Source organism: Pygocentrus nattereri, chromosome 15, assembly GCF_015220715.1.
Source record: "Pygocentrus nattereri isolate fPygNat1 chromosome 15, fPygNat1.pri, whole genome shotgun sequence".
NCBI lineage: Eukaryota > Metazoa > Chordata > Actinopteri > Characiformes > Serrasalmidae > Pygocentrus > Pygocentrus nattereri.
The window spans coordinates 8,581,756-8,602,980 of record NC_051225.1 but is presented as its reverse complement, the minus strand read 5'-3'; the positions used below and the strand labels follow the sequence as shown (position 1 = coordinate 8,602,980).

General features: G+C 35.7%; 1 protein-coding gene across 3 annotated transcripts in view; it reads right to left on the bottom strand.

Moving 5' to 3' along the window:
• Positions 1–3,575: 3,575 nt before the first annotated feature.
• Positions 3,576–21,225, bottom strand: part of mef2b (myocyte enhancer factor 2b) — a 26,716-nt gene continuing 9,066 nt past the window's right edge. For 2 of the 3 annotated variants that reach the window (XM_017701243.2, XM_017701244.2), the window contains exons 2-9: positions 20,691–20,778; positions 17,825–18,028; positions 14,979–15,107; positions 13,316–13,505; positions 10,996–11,159; positions 5,548–5,644; positions 5,244–5,334; positions 3,576–4,437 (exon numbers count right to left, since the gene is read on the bottom strand). In XM_017701243.2, coding sequence (XP_017556732.1) covers positions 4,128–4,437; positions 5,244–5,334; positions 5,548–5,644; positions 10,996–11,159; positions 13,316–13,505; positions 14,979–15,107; positions 17,825–18,028; positions 20,691–20,744 — 1,239 coding nt within the window. In that variant the 5' untranslated portion in view covers positions 20,745–20,778 and the 3' untranslated portion in view covers positions 3,576–4,127. The remainder of the gene's footprint in view (positions 4,438–5,243; positions 5,335–5,547; positions 5,645–10,995; positions 11,160–13,315; positions 13,506–14,978; positions 15,108–17,824; positions 18,029–20,690; positions 20,779–21,225) is intronic. The other variant, XM_017701245.2, reaches the window with a different exon arrangement.

Genomic DNA, 21,225 nt, shown 5'->3' with positions numbered 1-21,225 from the left:
AGCATGGCTTTTATACAGAACCATTTGTATGCTAAAAAGATTCTTTGCAAGGTGAAATGGTTCTTCAGATTGATGGAGAATGTGTCGTATATGTTATATATAACACAAAAAACGGATTCTGCTATTGCTATGATCCCAAGCTACTCCCAAAAACAATGGTTATGTTAAAGATTTTTCAGTGAAGAAAATGGTTCTATATAGAACCATAAACACTCAAAGAACGCTTTGCATGATTACGGGTTATTTGCATTTGCAAATATTTGCAAGGGTTATTTGATTGGGTTCTTGAGATGAATGGAGAATGTGCTGTAGATGGTTCTATACAGAGCTTTATTTAAAAAGGGTTCTACTTTGGCAATGTCAAACTTGTATCAACAGAACCCTTTTTGTTGCTATATAGAACCGTTTTTTTATTGTTATATAGAACAATGGTTCTTTGAAGGTTCTTTAGTAAAGTAAATGGTTCTATATAGAACCATGAACACTCAAAGAACCCTTTGCATGATTAAGAGGTTCTTTGCTTTGTGAAAGCATTCTTCAGATTGATGGAGAACTTGCTGTAGGTGGCTCTTTATAGAGGGTTCTGCTATTGTTACAATGTCAAGCTTGTATCAATAGAACCCTTTTTTGGTGCTACATAGATTTTTCAAAAAAGTGCAGTACAGGACCATCTACAGCACATTCTCCATCAGTCACAAGAATCCTCTAATGATACAAAGAACCATTAATTATGATTACGTTTTTTTGAGTGATCATGGTTCTATATAGAACCATTTTCTGTACCAAAGACCCCTTGAAGATCCTCATTTTTAAATGTGTAGTTCATTTTGCATTTGATGTGCAAAAGCTTGTAGACACCTGCTCATCCTCTAAATCAAGAGTAGGGAGTTTGTTCCTTTTTGCTACTTTTCTGGGAAGGCTTTACACTAATGTGAGGATTTGACTGCATTCAGCCACAAGACCATTAATGAAGTCAGTAGTTCTGTGTCACTTTAGCTCATCCCAAAGGTAATGCATGGAGCGCCATCACCCCAGAGAACACAGTTACATTGCTCCACAGCCCAGTGGTGGGCTTTACACCCCTCTAGCCGACGCTTGGCATTGGGCATGATGACCTTAGGGTCATGTACAGCGCGTCTCATTCTATTATCGTGTTGCAGCGCTGTTTGCTAGCTGTAACCTTCAGTATTAGCGTTATTGCTGAGCTGAATTCTCACAGTCGGTCTGTTGGTGGTTAAACACTGATGTACTGAGTGGGGCTTCTAAAGCGTCACTGCTGCAAATAGCTTTCACCCTCATGTCTTCGAGCTCCGAGTCTCTTTATAGCGACGTCCTGCGCCACTTCAAAAAACAGACACAAAAGCCCCGCGTGTAACGCAGAGAACGCGCAAACGCTCGCGCGAGAAGGGTTCTCGCTGGTGAAACTACTGAAACAATAATAAAGCACGAAACATAGAAACGAACAGAACTTTAATCTTTACAAAACGAAGATGATCCACACAACGGCTCATAGCAGCAACGTGCCGTGCTCGCGGTGGCTGACAAATAAGAGGCGTGTGCTGACCTCTGGTGGACAAAGCAGTGAACAGCATCATTGGTAAGATCAGCTTCAGGGAGCGTGAAGGACTCGGAGAAAGCCATGCAAACGATACACACACACACACACACACACACACACACACACACATATCAGTGGACTAAGATTATCACACAGAAGCACATCGATACTAAAAACAACGCTAATAATCAGTACAGAGCAGCTGCACACTCAAAGAAAAGATGGTTCTTCAAGGGTTCTTTGGCTTCAGTAAAGGCAATGGCTCTGTTTAGAACCATTTGCATGCTTAAACAGCTCTTTGCAAAGTGAAATGGTTCCTCAGACTGGTGTGCTGTTTATGGTTCTATAACACCAAAAAGGGGTTCTGCTATTGTTGCAATTCCAAGCCAAACTCTTAAAAATTATGTTTTTCTTCAGTGTTTAGTTCTGCATGATTGAAGGGTTCCCTGAATTATGAAAAGGTTCTTCAGACTGATGGAGAATATGCTGTAAATCTATATAGAACCTTCGATGAAATGTTCTATGTAGCACCCAAAAGAGTTCTTCTATTGATACAAGCTTGACAAGGTAACAGTAGGAGAACCCTTCTGGGTGCTATATAGAACCTTTTACAAAAAGAAATATTCTGAAGAACCCTTTTATGTTGCAAAGAAGCCTTTAATCATGCACAGGGTTATCTTCTTTATAGAACCATTTTCTTTAATGAGAACCCTTAAAGGAGCATCTTTCTTTAAGAGCGTGGCACCTTTTTGGAACCATTTTCAAAAAGGTTCTGTACAGAACTACACACAACACATTCTCCATCATCCTGAAGAACCATTTCACCATGCAAAGGACCATTTAAGCATGCAAGTGGTTCTATATAGACTCTCTGTAATAGTACAGATACTCATGTTACTCAGCAGAAGAATCACATAAATTTAGTAAAGAACCCTTGAAGAACCACCTTTTTCACAGGTGAAATCGTACATACTGTATGTTTCACATCAAAATATCCAGGAAAAGTCTGGACTAGAGTCGTCTACAGTCACGCTGCCCCAGAAATCAGCTTTTAGCAGAAAGCAGATGAAAGTCGACTCTGACACACTTTGCATTTTCTTTGAGCATCAAATAAGGTATAAAAGTATGTAACAATCCCAAATAAAGAAAATTAAACATTAAAATGTTGGTTTATACATCAACCATCATCCTATTCCTATCAAAGTAAATAGTGCATTTGCCATTTAAAGCTGCAGGTTAAAAAGCTGAGAAAAGTCCCTGAGAGAATATTGCAAAACTAATTTTTACCTTCTGGGATTATTTACAGCCCCTGCCAGGGATTGCTGAAACTGCACCACACAAGTGGTGACTGATGTTCAGTCTGAAATGTGTTGTTTAGGACATTCAGCTTTAAAGGTTTGAAGAAAGAAGTGCTATAAGCCATAAGCTACAGAAGGAAAGCATTTCCGAGTGGAAACGGGAAACACTGTTTAACATGCGTTCAAATTTCAAGCGAGTGAGAAGCGTAATCGGTTCAACATAACCTGATCAACTGAGAGACACTGTGTACAATGCTGTGTGCTTGTGCGTCTTCAGCCCTCTTAAAGAGATGCTGTGGCCAAGAATCTGTTTAACACAGTCTTCCCTCTTACTCCAAATGCAGTCAGTCAATCAAGACGTGTTTGGTGTCTGAACTTTGGTCCTGTAGTTCTAAACTGGAGCTATGAGGCTCACGCAGCTAAGATCTGATGGAAGTTTATACCCATTTGTTAGAATTAAGCCAACCACCTCACCACTTGCTTCAAACCGTGATGAGCTGTTAATCAATCTCAAGATTGGCCACAGTTTCTGACCCTGTATGACATACAGTTATCAATAAAATGTAACTTCTGTTGTCAGATGAAAACCTCTTTCTCCAAAATGGTAACTTTACAGGAAAAGGAAAGACACATACTTGACTTTTAATGTACGTCAATGGAACCAGAATTTTTTCCCATGTTATTTTAGGTTGTTTCTTTTGGTCCGTTCTTCGTGAAATTTACACACAATGTAAAGGACCACAGGCATTTTCAAATTGTGTCAAAAACTGAAAAACAGAAATGGAGATACGAGGTTTTCTTCCGACAGCAGCGATATGTTCATATATTTTTTCCATATGGGCAGCTATGTGAGATGCTCTTGAGTATATGGAACCCTCTCATAAACCTCAAAAGTAACTATATTTAAGATAATTTCTTATTTTTAAGATTATATTTATTAGCAGCCATTCATTATGCACGATGCTAACAGGTCACACACACACACACACACACACACACACACACACACACACACACACACACGCACACATCTAAGCCGCTTCTCCATCTGTGTCGTGGGGCTAACAGGTCAGTAGCTCTGGCTCAAAACTAAAGCAGCAAACTTCAGACACCTGTCATGGCTGATGGACTATATTTGGAGTAAGGACAACATTCTGATGTGATATTTGGCTGTTGCTTTAAGAGGTACTGTGACTGAAAGTAGCTGAATTTTGGGTCCACTTTGGGCTAGTGTATGCAGAGCTGTATGAATAGGGATTCAGGGCCATCAGTTATCTCTGCCATGCATCACTCATGTCCAGCTGCTTCTCCTCCGCAGAGCTGTGGGATGTTCTAGGCTGGGCCGTGTAGCTCCCTTTCTGAAAGTCTTCCCTGTCCACAGCTGTGTACGGTTCTGGATGGGCATCACGGTCCCCCATTGGTGAGTGCTGTAGTATCTGAAGGCTGGGGGGCGTGGCTGGGGAGCGGATGTGTTCGGGAGAAGGCCGCTCTGATTTGATGCTCAGGTTGAGAGAGGAGTGAGGTGGGGAGGAGGGGGAGGAGCGGTGGGAGGGATAAGAGCAGCCAGCGCTGGACGACATCCTGCACACAGAGACAAAAAAAATCAACAAATACATAGGTAAACAAACAACATATCCCTTAATCAAAGGTGTATATGCAGACAGAGCATGTGTAAAAATGACCTCACCTGTGTTGGTTTGGTAGTAAAATGTGCTAATTTTAAGGTAAAAATAAAGTCTATTTTGAAAAGCTATTTTGAAACGTAAGCATCCGCCAAAACACATATTGTATTTATTTTTATTTTGCAATTCAATGACTGTGTAAATAGTACCTCCAATACACCTCCTGTGTATATTTTTAAAAATAATTACGAACAAAATGTTAAATTAAATATTTAAAATGCCAAAAATATTAAATCGTGGTGACATTTTAGACTGGACAGTTTCTTCAATCGTTGCATTGAATTATTTCCCAAAGAATTGTAATCAATTTGAGTTATTAACTATGAAACTATAAAAAAAAGAAATAAATCACTTGAAAAATAAGTAAATACTTATTATATTATATATTATTATTTATTATTTAATCATGAAACACTATTAAAAAAAGGTTCAGTAAAATGCATTCGCTTTATATTGTAGACGTCATGATCCCTGGTTCCTATCACCACCACTGTAAGGTAAACTGAGTTACTAAGTTTCTCTACAATGAACATCAAACCAAAATAAACTACTCTGAATGAATTTTGAAAAGTGGTGGGCATTTCTTCTTAACTAAAATACAGGCCTATTGGTCAGCACAGCTCTGATACTGTGACACATTCTGAACTGCTGCGTATGTCAATGATTTTAGTGCAGAAAGAACAACACTGACAGACACGCTCTCACCCTGATTGTTGTGGCTCCTGGTGGCTGTGAGGCTGCCAGGTGTTTACTGAGCTGCGCTGAAAACCCATCGTGTACCCCGGGTGGCAGTAATCTGGAGACAGATCAAATGGACGATTTCCATTAACATCTAGAAACCTAGGCTTATTATTCCGCTATTAATGCTAAGACTTATTATGCAGTCCCTAGTACAAATTATTCAGTAACAGTTATGAAAATAATATACATGTTATGCAGTTATGAGAGGTTTTAAGGTTCAGATGTTCAGCAGAACACAGAAAAATGGAATGGCGGGTTGTGCGTTTACCTGAGGTCCCATAACTCCCTAGGTTGTGTCCAAGCAAGCCGGCCTTCCCCATGGCCACCATGTGGCCTCCAGGATTTATACTCTGATACAGCGCTCTCTGATTAAAACACAGATAAAAACACATTAATAAATGTAGAAGTTAGTGAAACTAACAGTGATAATATTAATGGTACATACATTATTGACACTGTACAGTATAACACTGTTAAGGCTAAAGCAATTCATTCTAACACCACTAATCTAATTAGGCCTCAATGCTTAAAATCATTCTAAAGGGCAAAAAGGAGACATAATCTAAGATCAGCTACATCTTGAAATGTCTATTAAGACCTAAAAACAAAATGTTTAGGTGTTCAGAATTCTTCTGATAATAGCTGTTCTAACCTACAAATGATCTATTAAAAAGTATTTTCACACATTCCCATAATTCTAGGTTTTAATGCCCTTTTAGTTATACCTTTTACATTTAATTTGCTCGCTACTTTAGCTACTTAGCAACCCCTTTTACATTTCTTCGCTAGTCTTTTTACACTTAATTTGTTACCTACTTCAGCTACTCCTTCATATTTAATTTGTTAGCTACTACTATGGCTAATTAAGTTCTAATCATTTTTTCAATTTGTTAGCTACTTTAACTACTTTAGCTTCTTAAATTTTAATTTGTTATCTATGTTAGCTACTTTAGATATTGTTTTTACACTTAATTTCTTAGTTAGATGCCCTTTTAGTTATACATTATTATATTTAATTTGTTAGCTACTTAAATTATACATTAACGTCTTTCGCTAGCCTCTCTAGATTTAATTTCCTAGGTACTGTAGTTACTTTAGCTACTTAAATGCAAGTTACACCAGATATTTTAGATACTCTTTTTAATTGGATAGCTACTCCTTTTAAATGTAGCTTCTTCAGCTACTCTTTTTACAGTTATTTTGTTAATTACTTTAGCTACTCATTTGTTAGCTACTACTATAGCTACTTAAGTTGTAATTTAACTACGTAAATTCTAATAAGTTATCTATGTTAGCTACTTTAGCTACTCTTTTTACATTAAATTTGTTAGCTACTTTAGCTACTCACTTATATTTAAATTGTTATATACTATAGCCGCTTATGTTCTAATTAATAATGTTACATATTTCTGCGGCTCCTTTTATATTCAATATGTTTAACTACTTAAATTCAAATTATTTATCTATGTTAGTTACATTAGTTACTATTTTACACTTAATTTGTAAGCTACTTTAACTACTTTAGCTTCTTAAATTTTAATTAGTTTATGTTAGCTACTTTAGCTGTTGTTTTTACACTTAATTTCTTAGTTAGATGCCCTTTTAGTTATACCTTATTATATTTAATTTGTTAGCTACTTTAGCTACTTAAATTATACATTAACGTCTTTCGCTAGCCTCTCTAGATTTAATTTCCTAGGTACTGTAGTTACTTTAGCTACTTAAATGCAAGTTACACCAGATATTTTAGATACTCTTTTTAATTGGATAGCTACTCCTTTTAAATGTAGCTTCTTCAGCTACTCTTTTTACAGTTATTTTGTTAATTACTTTAGCTACTCATTTGTTAGCTACTACTATAGCTACTTAAGTTGTAATTTAACTACGTAAATTCTAATAAGTTATCTATGTTAGCTACTTTAGCTACTCTTTTTACATTAAATTTGTTAGCTACTTTAGCTACTCACTTATATTTAAATTGTTATATACTATAGCTGATTAAGTTCTAATTAATAATGTTACATATTTCAGTGGCTCCTTTTATATTCAATATGTTTAACTACTTAAATTCAAATTATTTATCTATGTTAGTTACATTAGTTACTATTTTACATTTAATTTGTAAGCTACTTTAACTACTTTAGCTTCTTAAATTTTAATTAGTTTATGTTAGCTACTTTAGCTGTTGTTTTTACACTTAATTTCTTAGTTAGATGCCCTTTTAGTTATACCTTATTATATTTAATTCGTTAGCTACTTTAGCTACTTAAATTATACATTAACGTCTTTCGCTAGCCTCTCTAGATTTAATTTCCTAGGTACTGTAGTTACTTTAGCTACTTAAATGCAAGTTACACCAGATATTTTAGATACTCTTTTTAATTGGATAGCTACTCCTTTTAAATGTAGCTTCTTCAGCTACTCTTTTTACAGTTATTTTGTTAATTACTTTAGCTACTCATTTGTTAGCTACTACTATAGCTACTTAAGTTGTAATTTAACTACGTAAATTCTAATAAGTTATCTATGTTAGCTACTTTAGCTACTCTTTTTACATTAAATTTGTTAGCTACTTTAGCTACTCACTTATATTTAAATTGTTATATACTATAGCCGCTTATGTTCTAATTAATAATGTTACATATTTCTGCGGCTCCTTTTATATTCAATATGTTTAACTACTTAAATTCAAATTATTTATCTATGTTAGTTACATTAGTTACTATTTTACACTTAATTTGTAAGCTACTTTAACTACTTTAGCTTCTTAAATTTTAATTAGTTTATGTTAGCTACTTTAGCTGTTGTTTTTACACTTAATTTCTTAGTTAGATGCCCTTTTAGTTATACCTTATTATATTTAATTTGTTAGCTACTTTAGCTACTTAAATTATACATTAACGTCTTTCGCTAGCCTCTCTAGATTTAATTTCCTAGGTACTGTAGTTACTTTAGCTACTTAAATGCAAGTTACACCAGATATTTTAGATACTCTTTTTAATTGGATAGCTACTCCTTTTAAATGTAGCTTCTTCAGCTACTCTTTTTACAGTTATTTTGTTAATTACTTTAGCTACTCATTTGTTAGCTACTACTATAGCTACTTAAGTTGTAATTTAACTACGTAAATTCTAATAAGTTATCTATGTTAGCTACTTTAGCTACTCTTTTTACATTAAATTTGTTAGCTACTTTAGCTACTCACTTATATTTAAATTGTTATATACTATAGCTGATTAAGTTCTAATTAATAATGTTACATATTTCAGTGGCTCCTTTTATATTCAATATGTTTAACTACTTAAATTCAAATTATTTATCTATGTTAGTTACATTAGTTACTATTTTACATTTAATTTGTAAGCTACTTTAACTACTTTAGCTTCTTAAATTTTAATTAGTTTATGTTAGCTACTTTAGCTGTTGTTTTTACACTTAATTTCTTAGTTAGATGCCCTTTTAGTTATACCTTATTATATTTAATTCGTTAGCTACTTTAGCTACTTAAATTATACATTAACGTCTTTCGCTAGCCTCTCTAGATTTAATTTCCTAGGTACTGTAGTTACTTTAGCTACTTAAATGCAAGTTACACCAGATATTTTAGATACTCTTTTTAATTGGATAGCTACTCCTTTTAAATGTAGCTTCTTCAGCTACTCTTTTTACAGTTATTTTGTTAATTACTTTAGCTACTCATTTGTTAGCTACTACTATAGCTACTTAAGTTGTAATTTAACTACGTAAATTCTAATAAGTTATCTATGTTAGCTACTTTAGCTACTCTTTTTACATTAAATTTGTTAGCTACTTTAGCTACTCACTTATATTTAAATTGTTATATACTATAGCTGATTAAGTTCTAATTAATAATGTTACATATTTCAGCGGCTCCTTTTATATTCAATATGTTTAACTACTTAAATTCAAATTATTTATCTATGTTAGTTACATTAGTTACTATTTTACACTTAATTTGTAAGCTACTTTAACTACTTTAGCTTCTTAAATTTTAATTAGTTTATGTTAGCTACTTTAGCTGTTGTTTTTACACTTAATTTCTTAGTTAGATGCCCTTTTAGTTATACCTTATTATATTTAATTCGTTAGCTACTTTAGCTACTTAAATTATACATTAACGTCTTTCGCTAGCCTCTCTAGATTTAATTTCCTAGGTACTGTAGTTACTTTAGCTACTTAAATGCAAGTTACACCAGATATTTTAGATACTCTTTTTAATTGGATAGCTACTCCTTTTAAATGTAGCTTCTTCAGCTACTCTTTTTACAGTTATTTTGTTAATTACTTTAGCTACTCATTTGTTAGCTACTACTATAGCTACTTAAGTTGTAATTTAACCACGTAAATTCTAATAAGTTATCTATGTTAGCTACTTTAGCTACTCTTTTTACATTAAATTTGTTAGCTACTTTAGCTACTCACTTATATTTAAATTGTTATATACTATAGCTGATTAAGTTCTAATTAATAATGTTACATATTTCAGCGGCTCCTTTTATATTCAATATGTTTAACTACTTAAATTCAAATTATTTATCTATGTTAGTTACATTAGTTACTATTTTACACTTAATTTGTAAGCTACTTTAACTACTTTAGCTTCTTAAATTTTAATTAGTTTATGTTAGCTACTTTAGCTGTTGTTTTTACACTTAATTTCTTAGTTAGATGCCCTTTTAGTTATACCTTATTATATTTAATTCGTTAGCTACTTTAGCTACTTAAATTATACATTAACGTCTTTCGCTAGCCTCTCTAGATTTAATTTCCTAGGTACTGTAGTTACTTTAGCTACTTAAATGCAAGTTACACCAGATATTTTAGATACTCTTTTTAATTGGATAGCTACTCCTTTTAAATGTAGCTTCTTCAGCTACTCTTTTTACAGTTATTTTGTTAATTACTTTAGCTACTCATTTGTTAGCTACTACTATAGCTACTTAAGTTGTAATTTAACTACGTAAATTCTAATAAGTTATCTATGTTAGCTACTTTAGCTACTCTTTTTACATTAAATTTGTTAGCTACTTTAGCTACTCGCTTATATTTAAATTGTTATATACTATAGCTGATTAAGTTCTAATTAATAATGTTAAATATTTCAGCGGCTCCTTTTATATTCAATATGTTTAACTACTTAAATTCAAATGATTTATCTACGATAGTTACATTAGCTACTATTTTACACTTAATTTGTAAGCTACTTTAACTACTTTAGCCTCTTATATTCTATTTAGTTATCTATATTAGCTACTTAGCAACTCTTTTTACATTTAATTAGCAACTTTAGCTACTCCTTTTATATTTATGTAGTTCATATTATAGCTAGTTAAGTTCTAATTAGTTAGCAATGTCAGCTACTTTAATTCCTGCTTTCTGCCCAATGTCTGCTGGGAAAGGCTCCAGCCACCCAACCCCAAAACCCCCTAAACCCACCCCACCCCTGGCCCACAAGGGTGAGCAGTTTAGAAAATGTGTGTTTCCCACTTTAGCAGTGCTTTTTATATTTAATTTGTTAGCTAATTCAGCTACCCTGTTGTCATTTAATTTGCTAGCTATTTTAGCTACTCCTTTTACATTTTATTTAAAATTCAAAGGAGAATTGATGAAGTCAGTAATGAATGTGTGAGCGACAGCATCACAAATGTACCACATCAAAAAGTTAAAACTCAGTATTTCTGATGTGAATAAGTACTTTTCTAGAATTTCTCACAGCATTGCTCAGATTGGTCCGTGCTCCGGTCAGACCCGGGTGTGTCTCCACACGCCGTCCATCGCTGGCCAGGCCCAGCGGGGGTGGGGTCTTCATCTCCAGAGCTCTGCTCAGGTTGCCGTGGGAGAACATCGGGTAGCCAATGCCTTCACCCGCACGCAGACATATGGGAAGTGAAAACAAGATGTGGGTTAAATTCTCTTTTTCACTCTTATCCCCCTCCATCTCAATCTCACACACTCGCTCTCTGAAAGGAGAAGTATTTTTCACCCAGCTGACCTTTTGCTCAGTATCTATGCACGACATCTGTGAAGTGGTATCGGCAAGCGCCAATTGCACCCACAGTAATGTCACCCGCACTTACTTGACAAAATTGTAGTTTCTTTTAAAAAATTCTGCCAAAACTCTGCAAACTCGTCCAAATTTCAGAGGTCAAACTGGTGTCAAAGGTGTCGCTCACCACGTTCCAAACATAGTGCCTGAGCTAGTGCTAAGAACCAAGACCTGAGCACATGTTTAGTTGGCTGGATTCCTGTACATTACTACTAATAGCAGCAGAGGGGTTGATGTGGAGGCCGCTTTAAGATGTCCAGCAGGTGCACTCTTCTGCACAGAAACCACAGCCTGCCTTCAGCCTTCAACTACTGTTTCACATGTGTTTTGTGTGACTGGATGTGTGTGTGTGTGTGCGTCTGTGTGTGTGTGTGTGTGTGTGTGTCTGTATGTGTGTGTGTGTGTGTGTGATAGAGAGAGAGAGAGTGTGAAAATGTGTGAGAGTGTGTAGGAGGGCATGTATAGGCCTGCTGTTTCATGTAGTAGAACGTCTTGTATTTAAATGACTGTATGTGACGCATGGAATGAGTCTAGATGCCCCGCCATCATTATACAGAGTTTATATAAGCTTGTCTGCATTAGTAACAGTTCCATAGACTTTCATAATGCTCAGAAGACCATAAAATAGAAAAGATTATTCCACATCATGCTGGAATTTATAGTTTCTGCATATGCATTTAACATTCATGTGACAAACACATTATATGGCCAAAAGTTTGTGGACATCTGGCCATCACATCTATATGAGCTAATGCATTAATATGGCCTTTCTTGTTTGCACTATGCTTTCTGGTAGGCTGCATTCTCCTGCTATCTGCCAAAACCAATTCATCCAGCTGTCTGCCAGAAAACACGTTTCCACTGCTCCAAAGTCAAGTGGAGGTGTGCTTTACATCATTCCAGTCGACGCTTGGCAACATACATAGCGATCTTAGGTTTGTGTGCAGCTGCTCAGCCATGAAAGCCAATTTACCGAAGGCCCATATGAGCACAGTTATTGTGCTCATGTTGCTTCTAGAAGCAGTTTGAAACTCTGTAGTGAGTGATGCAATGGAGAACAGGCGACTGACAATTTTTTCCATGCTATGCGCTTCAGCACTCGGCAGCCTCACTCTGTAAGTTTGCATGGTCTATCACTTCATGGCCGTGCTGTTGTTGCTCCTAGACTCTTCCGTTTCACAATAATAGCACTTACAGCTGCCTGAGGCAGATCTAGCAGGGCACAGATTTCAAAAACATTGACCTATGGCAAAGGTAGCATCTTATGACAGTGCCATGTTTAAAGTCATGAGCTCTTCAGCATGATCCATTCTTCTGCTAGTGTTTGTCTATGAATATGTTAGGAATGGGTGTGGTTGAAACACCTGCATTCAAAAATGATGAGGGGTGCCCACAAGCTTATGTTATATGTTTATATTTCAATACTGCAGGTATTAGGCCAATTTAAATTTGTGAATATAAACTATAGGCTATAGGAATATAGACTATAGGCATTTAGAGTATATACTAAGTATAGGTACACCGAGAATAGGCATATAAACACAAAGAATATGCTTTAACCTACTAACATTTATTTTTAGACAGACAGAAAGGCAGATTGACAGATATGCAATTGTAATGAATTTCTTAGATGTAGAGCTCCAGCAATGCAGTGCGACAACAAATGTAAAACTACACAATTATATAAATATATGCAAGTAATTATAAATAAATATATAAATATAAATAATATAGTCCCCAGTTGAAACTGTTATCAAATATCATAACTCACATCAAACCCATATCAAATATACCATTTTTCTTTTTTTGATTGTCCATTTTTCAGTTTTCAAACCCCAGCTGCCAATAAAACTGTCCAAATTACCATAAGTAAAGGTAAAATCTTGTTACATTATCATACATTAAAGGGGCATTTTCCCTTCTCCTGTAAATTTTCATCCAAATTCTTTTGTTAAAAGGTTTACACTACCTGCATGCGGGCCCATGAGCGCAGTGTGCGTGTTGGGTCCGGCGGGGCCGGTAGAGCCAGGTCTGGAACTGAGTGGTTTGAAGGACGAAGGGCGGTTTGGGGTCAGGCTGGGATTTGAGGTGCTCGGGTAACCGTTCTCACACCCAACGCCCATCAGCAGCTGAGCATCAGAGGGAAGAAGAGATGGAGCCTGTAGAGGAACATCAGCCAGAGAAACACTCCTTTATATTCTCTGCCAAGCTGCAGAGCTTAATTTTCAATGAAAACAAAGCTCATAACTATCTGTATACTTATTGTACATTATTGTACAATACTGCACATTTTGATGTACATATATATTATTACTTTATGCATTTTTATTGTGAACACCCACCATAACAAATTGCACATATGTGCACAGTACTTGATTCAAATTTGTACATCAATTCCACATGAATAAAACATAATAAATTAATTAATGTAAATATACTGACTGACAAAACTGTATTGATTTAACATTTCATAGCTGGCCAAACAAACAAACAAACAAACAAATAAGTATTTATAGCAGAGGACAAAACATTCTTTAACCTTAATGTAAGGCCATCTAATGCCTATGTGTCAAACACATCCGGTTCTGTGATACAATACTATCCGGACCACAAAAGTATTTTAATTTTCTATTAATGTTAGCCCGTTTCACGATGTGCTGCACTACAGTCCCTAGCATGCACTGCAATGTGAAATGTGCTCTGACTCTCCTACCCCAGCAACAAACTATGGGACAGCGGTTCCACCTGAATTCTACACAATCCAACGCAATTCCAGACCTGTCACATCACCAAACACAGTAGCTGCATTTCAGCTGCAGTTCAACCAGTATAAGCACTTAACATCAACTCAGCATCTCTGAAACTCAGCATACGTTTTAACAAACTTGCAGCAGAAAGGATGTCATGTGTCTTGTTCAAGGAAATAAGTAGGTTTAAAAGACTGAGCTCCTGGGCACATTCAAATTTCCAATATTTCAAGTATTCAAGTAATATTTCAAGGTCTATTATAAGGGCTTATATTTTACTGCTGAAGTTTTTGTTTATCTTGAACAAACAGTGGCCAACTGGGGTTTCAGTGCAACATTAATTAAAAATGAAATAAAAACGTTTTGTTCTGCGGCCCATGGAGTTGTGGAGTTTTTTTTTTAATATGGCACCTTTAAGTGGTTGAGTTTCACACTCATGATCTAAAATCTAAAATCTAAGATTTTACTCTCATTAAATTGTGGAGCATTTCTTTTGGTTCATTCTTCATGACAGTTTAACACAATGTAAAGAGAAGCTCTTGCATTCAAATGATGCTGAAAGATGACTATAAAAAGTGAAGGTCTATATTTTTTGTACAGCAGTGATTATTATATTCATGTGGAAACAATGTTCAAATCATGTGCTTCACTTTTTGTGCATGTGACAACATAATAAACGATTCTGACTAATAAACGATTCCAATTTATACAGGTGTGTTTTTGCATTTCGGCAATTCAAATACTGTGACATGGATTCTGCGATAAGGAGTGCGACTTAAATGCTGAATTAAATAATGAAATAGAGCAAACAGAAGAGTGATGTATGACACCACAATTAATACAGCCAGTCATATTTATTAGTCATATTATTCTGCTCATACTGACATAGTAACGCTGTCGAGCAATGGAGAGGTCCATGCCCTCGTTCATCAGACACTTCTCCACTCCTGCCTGCATGCCGTCCTCATGATCGATCTCAGCTCCATCCAGGCCCAGCCCTTTCCTACGCAAGGTCTACGGTCACCAGCGAATAACAGACAGACAAGCAGGCAGACACAGCGAGAGAGAGAGAGAGAGAGACAGAAATAAACACTGATAAAACAGGGCTGTTATGGTCACTCTATTAAGCTTGATTGGTCAAAAAATTAATTAACAAATAAAAACAAATAAAACTATTAATTTACCAGATGAATCTGCAAAGATTAGCTGGCACTTAATAATAAAACCTGCCCTCTTAGTCCAAAACACAGTCTGACAGACACATTCATTTAAACACATTTTTTGCCGCTTATTGTTTTATATATGATGGGTTCCAAAAGTCTGAGATCAATAGAGATAATATTTCTGCATTTTTTTCTGGTTTAAAGGCAAATTCTCTGACATCTACACCACACGCTGAATCCGAAAAGCCACCAGCATTGAGAACGACCTCATCCATCCCTCACACTGGCTTTTCTCACAGCATCCGTCTGGCAGAAGTTACTGGAGCATCCGCGCCATCAATGCCAGACTCTGCAACAGCTTTGTCCCGCAAGCAATCAGGTTTCTGAACTCACAATGACTGAACTGAAAGCCTCACACACACATTCTACACTCACACACGCTCCTCTTTTGATGCTCTTTTGCACTATCTGGAACTTACGGCTAATACACTTTGTTTACTTAAGTACTGTGTATATCTTACCTCAGGAACTGCACCTTATTTCACAACCTTACCTCATGCTCAGAAATGAGTGCTGGGTCGGCGCTGCACTGTCATGTCTGTTTACTGTGTCTAATGTCTGTTTTATTTATCGTATTTATTGTATTGTTTCTAGCCTAATTCTTTGCACACTTATGTCGGAATGTTGCATTTTGCACTGCCTATTCTGTTTCTTATTGCACCTTGTTGTTCCTTGGAGGAACGTAATTTCACTCCACTGTGTACTTGTATATAGATGGAATGACAATAAAAGCCTCTTGACTTGACTTGAACTCCTCCGATATTTAAAGATTTCTGCATAATGCAGTGATTGATATATAAGAAGTTATTTAGCGTGTTTTGAGTGAAATGCTTACTTTGGAGAGTCGGATTTCTTTACAGTGGTGGTGGAACTAGGGCTCCTGATGATTATGATCAAATATAATCAATTTATTTACTATTCAAAACCACCTATGAACTTACTTGTCATAATTAATTTTAATGATTTGAAAATATTGGAAAAAATAAGCTTTTGGGACTATTTTGCCATATAACACCCTCTATGCATCCCTCCACCAGCAATGTAATAAAATAAATTGTTTGCAATATATTTTAGGCCAAAACTTTATTACAAAACTAACGTAAAGCAATGTCTCAGACATCAGACGGTGTGTTCAAAACCTTTAACTTCCTGCAAGGGAGCTTTAGAGGTGGACGTCTGGTTCCCATTACCATCACTGTGAATAATTCTGACTCGTCAGTTTTTCTAGAATGAAGCATTTCACACCAAACTGCTCTCAATGACTTTGTCTACATGTTAACCGTTTAAGTATGCAGACATTTTGAAAAATCATTGGACTTGCCCTTTAATTCTGCACATTATATTATCAACATGACAATTTGAGTAAATGTAGAAGCTTTGAAATCTTTCACATACATTCTGCAAGTTTGTGCAAAAGCCTTTTATCTGTATATAAAACCTACCTGAGAGTCTGAAGATGAGCTTCATTGCAAGGAATAAGACGAAAAACCTGACCTGCTTTAATGTGTTCAGTTTTTTCCAGTTTGCTTTAATTTGAATAATATAAGAATTTTGAATATTTCTTACTGTCATAACTTTTATATATATATATATATATATATATATATATATATATATATATATAAAAAATTATAAAAATGGAGATATAAGGTTTTGTGTGTATATATATATATATATATATATATATATATATATATATATATATATATATATCTTGTCACTGTCAGAACAAAACCTTATATCTCCATTTTAATAATTTTCAGTTTTTGATATAATTTGAAAATGCCTATTGTTCTTAACCATGTGCCAAAAATTCATGACGAACCAAAAGGAACAGCCCAAAATTACTTGGAAAAAAATCTGGTCTTGCATTGACTTACATTAAAAGTAAATCCTGTATAGTAACCATTTTGGAGGTACGAGGTTTTGTTCCGACAACAGCAGTGACACACACACACACACACACACACACACACACACACACACACACACACATATATATATATATATATATATATATATATATATATATATATATATATATATATCTACACACACACTTATCTATTTAAGAAGTATTCATAATAATTGGTCAACTTCTTCTAATTAATAACCATCAATAATGATGGCCTATGCTGTAAAAAGTGGAACAAAGTTAATTTAAGTGTTTGAGGTTTGAACTAAAGTAAAGTCTTGAACTGATGTCAAATTTGTCTTTTGTCCATTAATTTACTCAAAGTATTTATTTAAGCTCAATAAAACCACATAAACTGCTTATTACCACATTAAGTATTTTTTAGGTTGAACAGACAAACCATTATTTACAGTGTAACTTGCAAGTGGCACAAACAATTCAACAATTCTGTCATCTAAAAATGATATAAAGTAATCCTTTAATAAGACTTTCCTTTATTGTTCTATCTTAACCTCTGTGCTAGACTACATGAGTATGTGGAATCTTTCTCAGCTGAGCACGCAGGTCCAACAATCGAAGAGGATGGTGTTTACCTCCAGTATGTCGGTGTTGGTGCGGCTCTCGTGAGGCTCGCTGTACTCTGTGTACTTCAGCAGAACCTTGTCCATATCGGTGCTGGCGTACTGGAAGAGACGGTTGGTGCTGTTGAAGATGATGAGGGCGATCTCGCAGTCGCACAGCACACTCAGCTCGTAGGCCTTTTTCATCAGGCCGAACTTGCGCTTGGTGAACGTCACCTGGAGAAACCACAGCAGCCGTCAAAGGGGCCCCACAAGAGGATCCAGGAGGCGAAAACACACTCAGCTACTCACTGCTGTAACTCCTTTCACTGTTAGTAAAACCTAACTTATAAAATAATTTATAAAACAAAGCGTCCTAAATGATCCTTGGTTTGTACAAATGAGGCTCCTAATAACTGTACAAGACCTGGCAGACACCAAAACTGTCTGCATCAGATAAACATTACTTAAAGCTTTCATCTTTCAGAGATAGGAGAAAATCAAGCTCCACTCTTGATTCACATCTGATTAAATCTACAGGTGTGATTGGGGTATTTGGATTGTAAGAAAAAGAAAATGCAACCAACTTCTAAGACTAAACTTTGGAGGTGTGGGAAAATATCCTTGCATATTTCTTGGAAAAACTGAAAGTTTAAAGAACTTCCTTTAAAGAAAGGAAGCTGAAATAAAGGCAAATAGCGGACAGAGTTAACATTTTTATACTTTATATTATTAGTTGTTTAGTTATTGAGGTTTATGTCCATTGTTTTGTTAATTGTATGTTTTCTGCTTTTGTCATGATACTGAAAAATGGACTTGTACTTAATGGCTGTTTTGATTGGAAATGACAAAATGAAGTTTACATTGAGGCAGTTCTTTACTATTTAAAAACCCTTTTAAAAACTCCCTCATACATCTCATTTACAAAAAATACATACAAAGTATCACTGTTTGAGCTCTAAGTGCAATAAAGGTGGTTCATCCATTGCATCACTCCAAAGAACCTCTTTTGGCACCTTTATTTTTAAGAGTGTTGTGAAACTTGAAGACGCTTCAAGCTAGTCAATGAACCTAAAGATGGATATCCTCAAATGTCAGAGCACAAAGAATATCACAATGTGTGAATGTCAGTTTGAACGCTTTCTTCGAAACGCTTAAGATGATCTTGAATCAGAAGCTAGCTGTGGATCAACAGAGTCTAATGCTGCCACTGAATGACGACACATTTGTAGTAATGTTGCTCAACCAGATCTTCTCAAATCCAGCTCTGTGGATCTGAAACTCTGTAGTTTCAGATACGTTGGATTCAAAATAGCTGAATGTGTCAAAGCAGAGAAAATCCAAAAATGTGCAGTATAGTGGGTTGCAAGGACCAAAGTTGTGAACAATTGCCATAATATCAATGTGAATGCCGTTTTTGGCAAATTTGGGCTCTCTCAATGATTGGGGGTCCTCAGACACATAACTGACCAATCCACATGTGCCCTTTTAAATACGGTGGCAAAAATATGATTCAACCCAAGAAGAAATTACATCACGCAACTCAAAATACCTGTATATAGTGTATGTTATAGTTATATGTTAGAATTATATAATAAATATGTGACAAGTTACACTTCTAGCACAAAATTGTAAAATTTGCAATTTTAAACCTACCTCGTTTTACAAAGTATTTTAAACCTGAAACTCAGCATCATGAAGCAAGTCAAACAAATATAACTAAAGATCTATCATAACTAAAGATTTTTGTCAATGTTCTGTTGAACTAGTCCAAGCTGGCAACAATGTTTTCAAAAGAATGCATTTGTAGGTGGAGCATGGATTTCCAATTAGCTGTATCCTTAATGAAAAGTGAAGGCAGCAAGTCTTCCCTATGATTTGCGCAACCATTAGCTTGTCTTTTGTATCTATTGCATGCTAGACTGGGCACAACTATCAGGATTTTGTCACTTCCACTTGGACTGGCTTTTTGCACATCCATGTGTAAACAATTCCAGGCAATAGATGTATTAGTCCGATGGGAAATACATTTCGCAAGCAGCTCTGCAAGTTATGACTGAGCCTTTCAGAGCGTGATATAGTTGCTGAACTGAAAAAAAGTATGTGAAGTTTGAAGCATGCAGTCGTACGCAAGATTTGGGCGGGCATGGCCAAATTCCTTGTTTTGTCGATTTTCTAAGTGAAAATTAGTTAACATAGCCTCTCCAGAGAACACGTCTGCACATAGTTATGCACAACTGCTGATTATTAGTACTGAATTTAACTTATTAGGGGAGTAAAAAAAACATAAAATGTGGCTTGCGCAAAAGTCTGTATTTGACACAGTCTGTATTTCATTTGTTTTTATAATATGTTAAACTCAGTACAAATAATAAAAATCGTACACTAAAAATGTGCCTATTTTCACTAAGAAAATCACCTATTTGCGTATGACTATAACAATTTAAGCCCTTAAATGGCCAGAGCCCACCAGCAAGCCCAAAGTTTTATTACACACTTCTATAACCTAATAGCTCATCCAGTTTGCACTGAAGTCCCTCTAGGTACTGAATAAAAGCCTTAGTATGTAACAATCCCGGGATTTTAAGGAGCTAAAAGTTATTGAAGAGTGTTTTTTGAAGAATTTAGTAGCTTTTACACAATTTGCTGAAGCGCACACCAATTTGCTGCGTACAGGTTTGTTTTGTAGTACTGTTTTAACACACGCCTGCCCCTACATGTCACTATAAAACAGTGGTCTGTCACAATTCATTTGCATGGCAGCCAAAAGGCCCCTGCCTATCAAAGTAGGTGGTTCTTCGTCATGTTTGGGGAAGAAAAGCAGTAGATTCTCTGACAACAGGCTTTCCAATCACATGCATCAGTCACGTTAAACGAGAGGTTGAAAAGCAAACTGTACCTGGCGATTTCGCTGGTCAAGAATACGGGAGATCTGTATTTTCTTCCGCCCCATGATGTTCTCTCTTCAGCTCTTCTAGCAAACTGCTCTGTGAAAATAATAATAAAAAAAGGTTCAGTTCAGATTTGCTCAGTGCTGTGTGCTAGTCTAATCAATACTAGTTCCAGTAAAGTGGCACATTTTTGTATTTCAGGTAAACAGCAACAGAAATATGAGCTGGAAAATACAACAGAACTTCAGTTCTGTACAGCCAAGCCATTCTTTAACATGCAGTAATTCGTCAGCGTGATACATCACACAAAGTGCCACAACAAATCTGATGGGAAATGCTGTTTTGTCATGATGCAATTAGTCCCACTGCCCCCGCGCCCAGCATGAACGGGTGTTTATTTATACCCCTGAGAGGCGGTGGGGGGCTAAAGTTAGTGCAGGCAAACGGCCCCACAGTCTGAGCTGTCCCAGAGTGAGTGTGAGCAGTTCCACTGGGTATTGGTTAAAAATATGCCATCTCCATTTAAAGGGTAGACGACAGTAA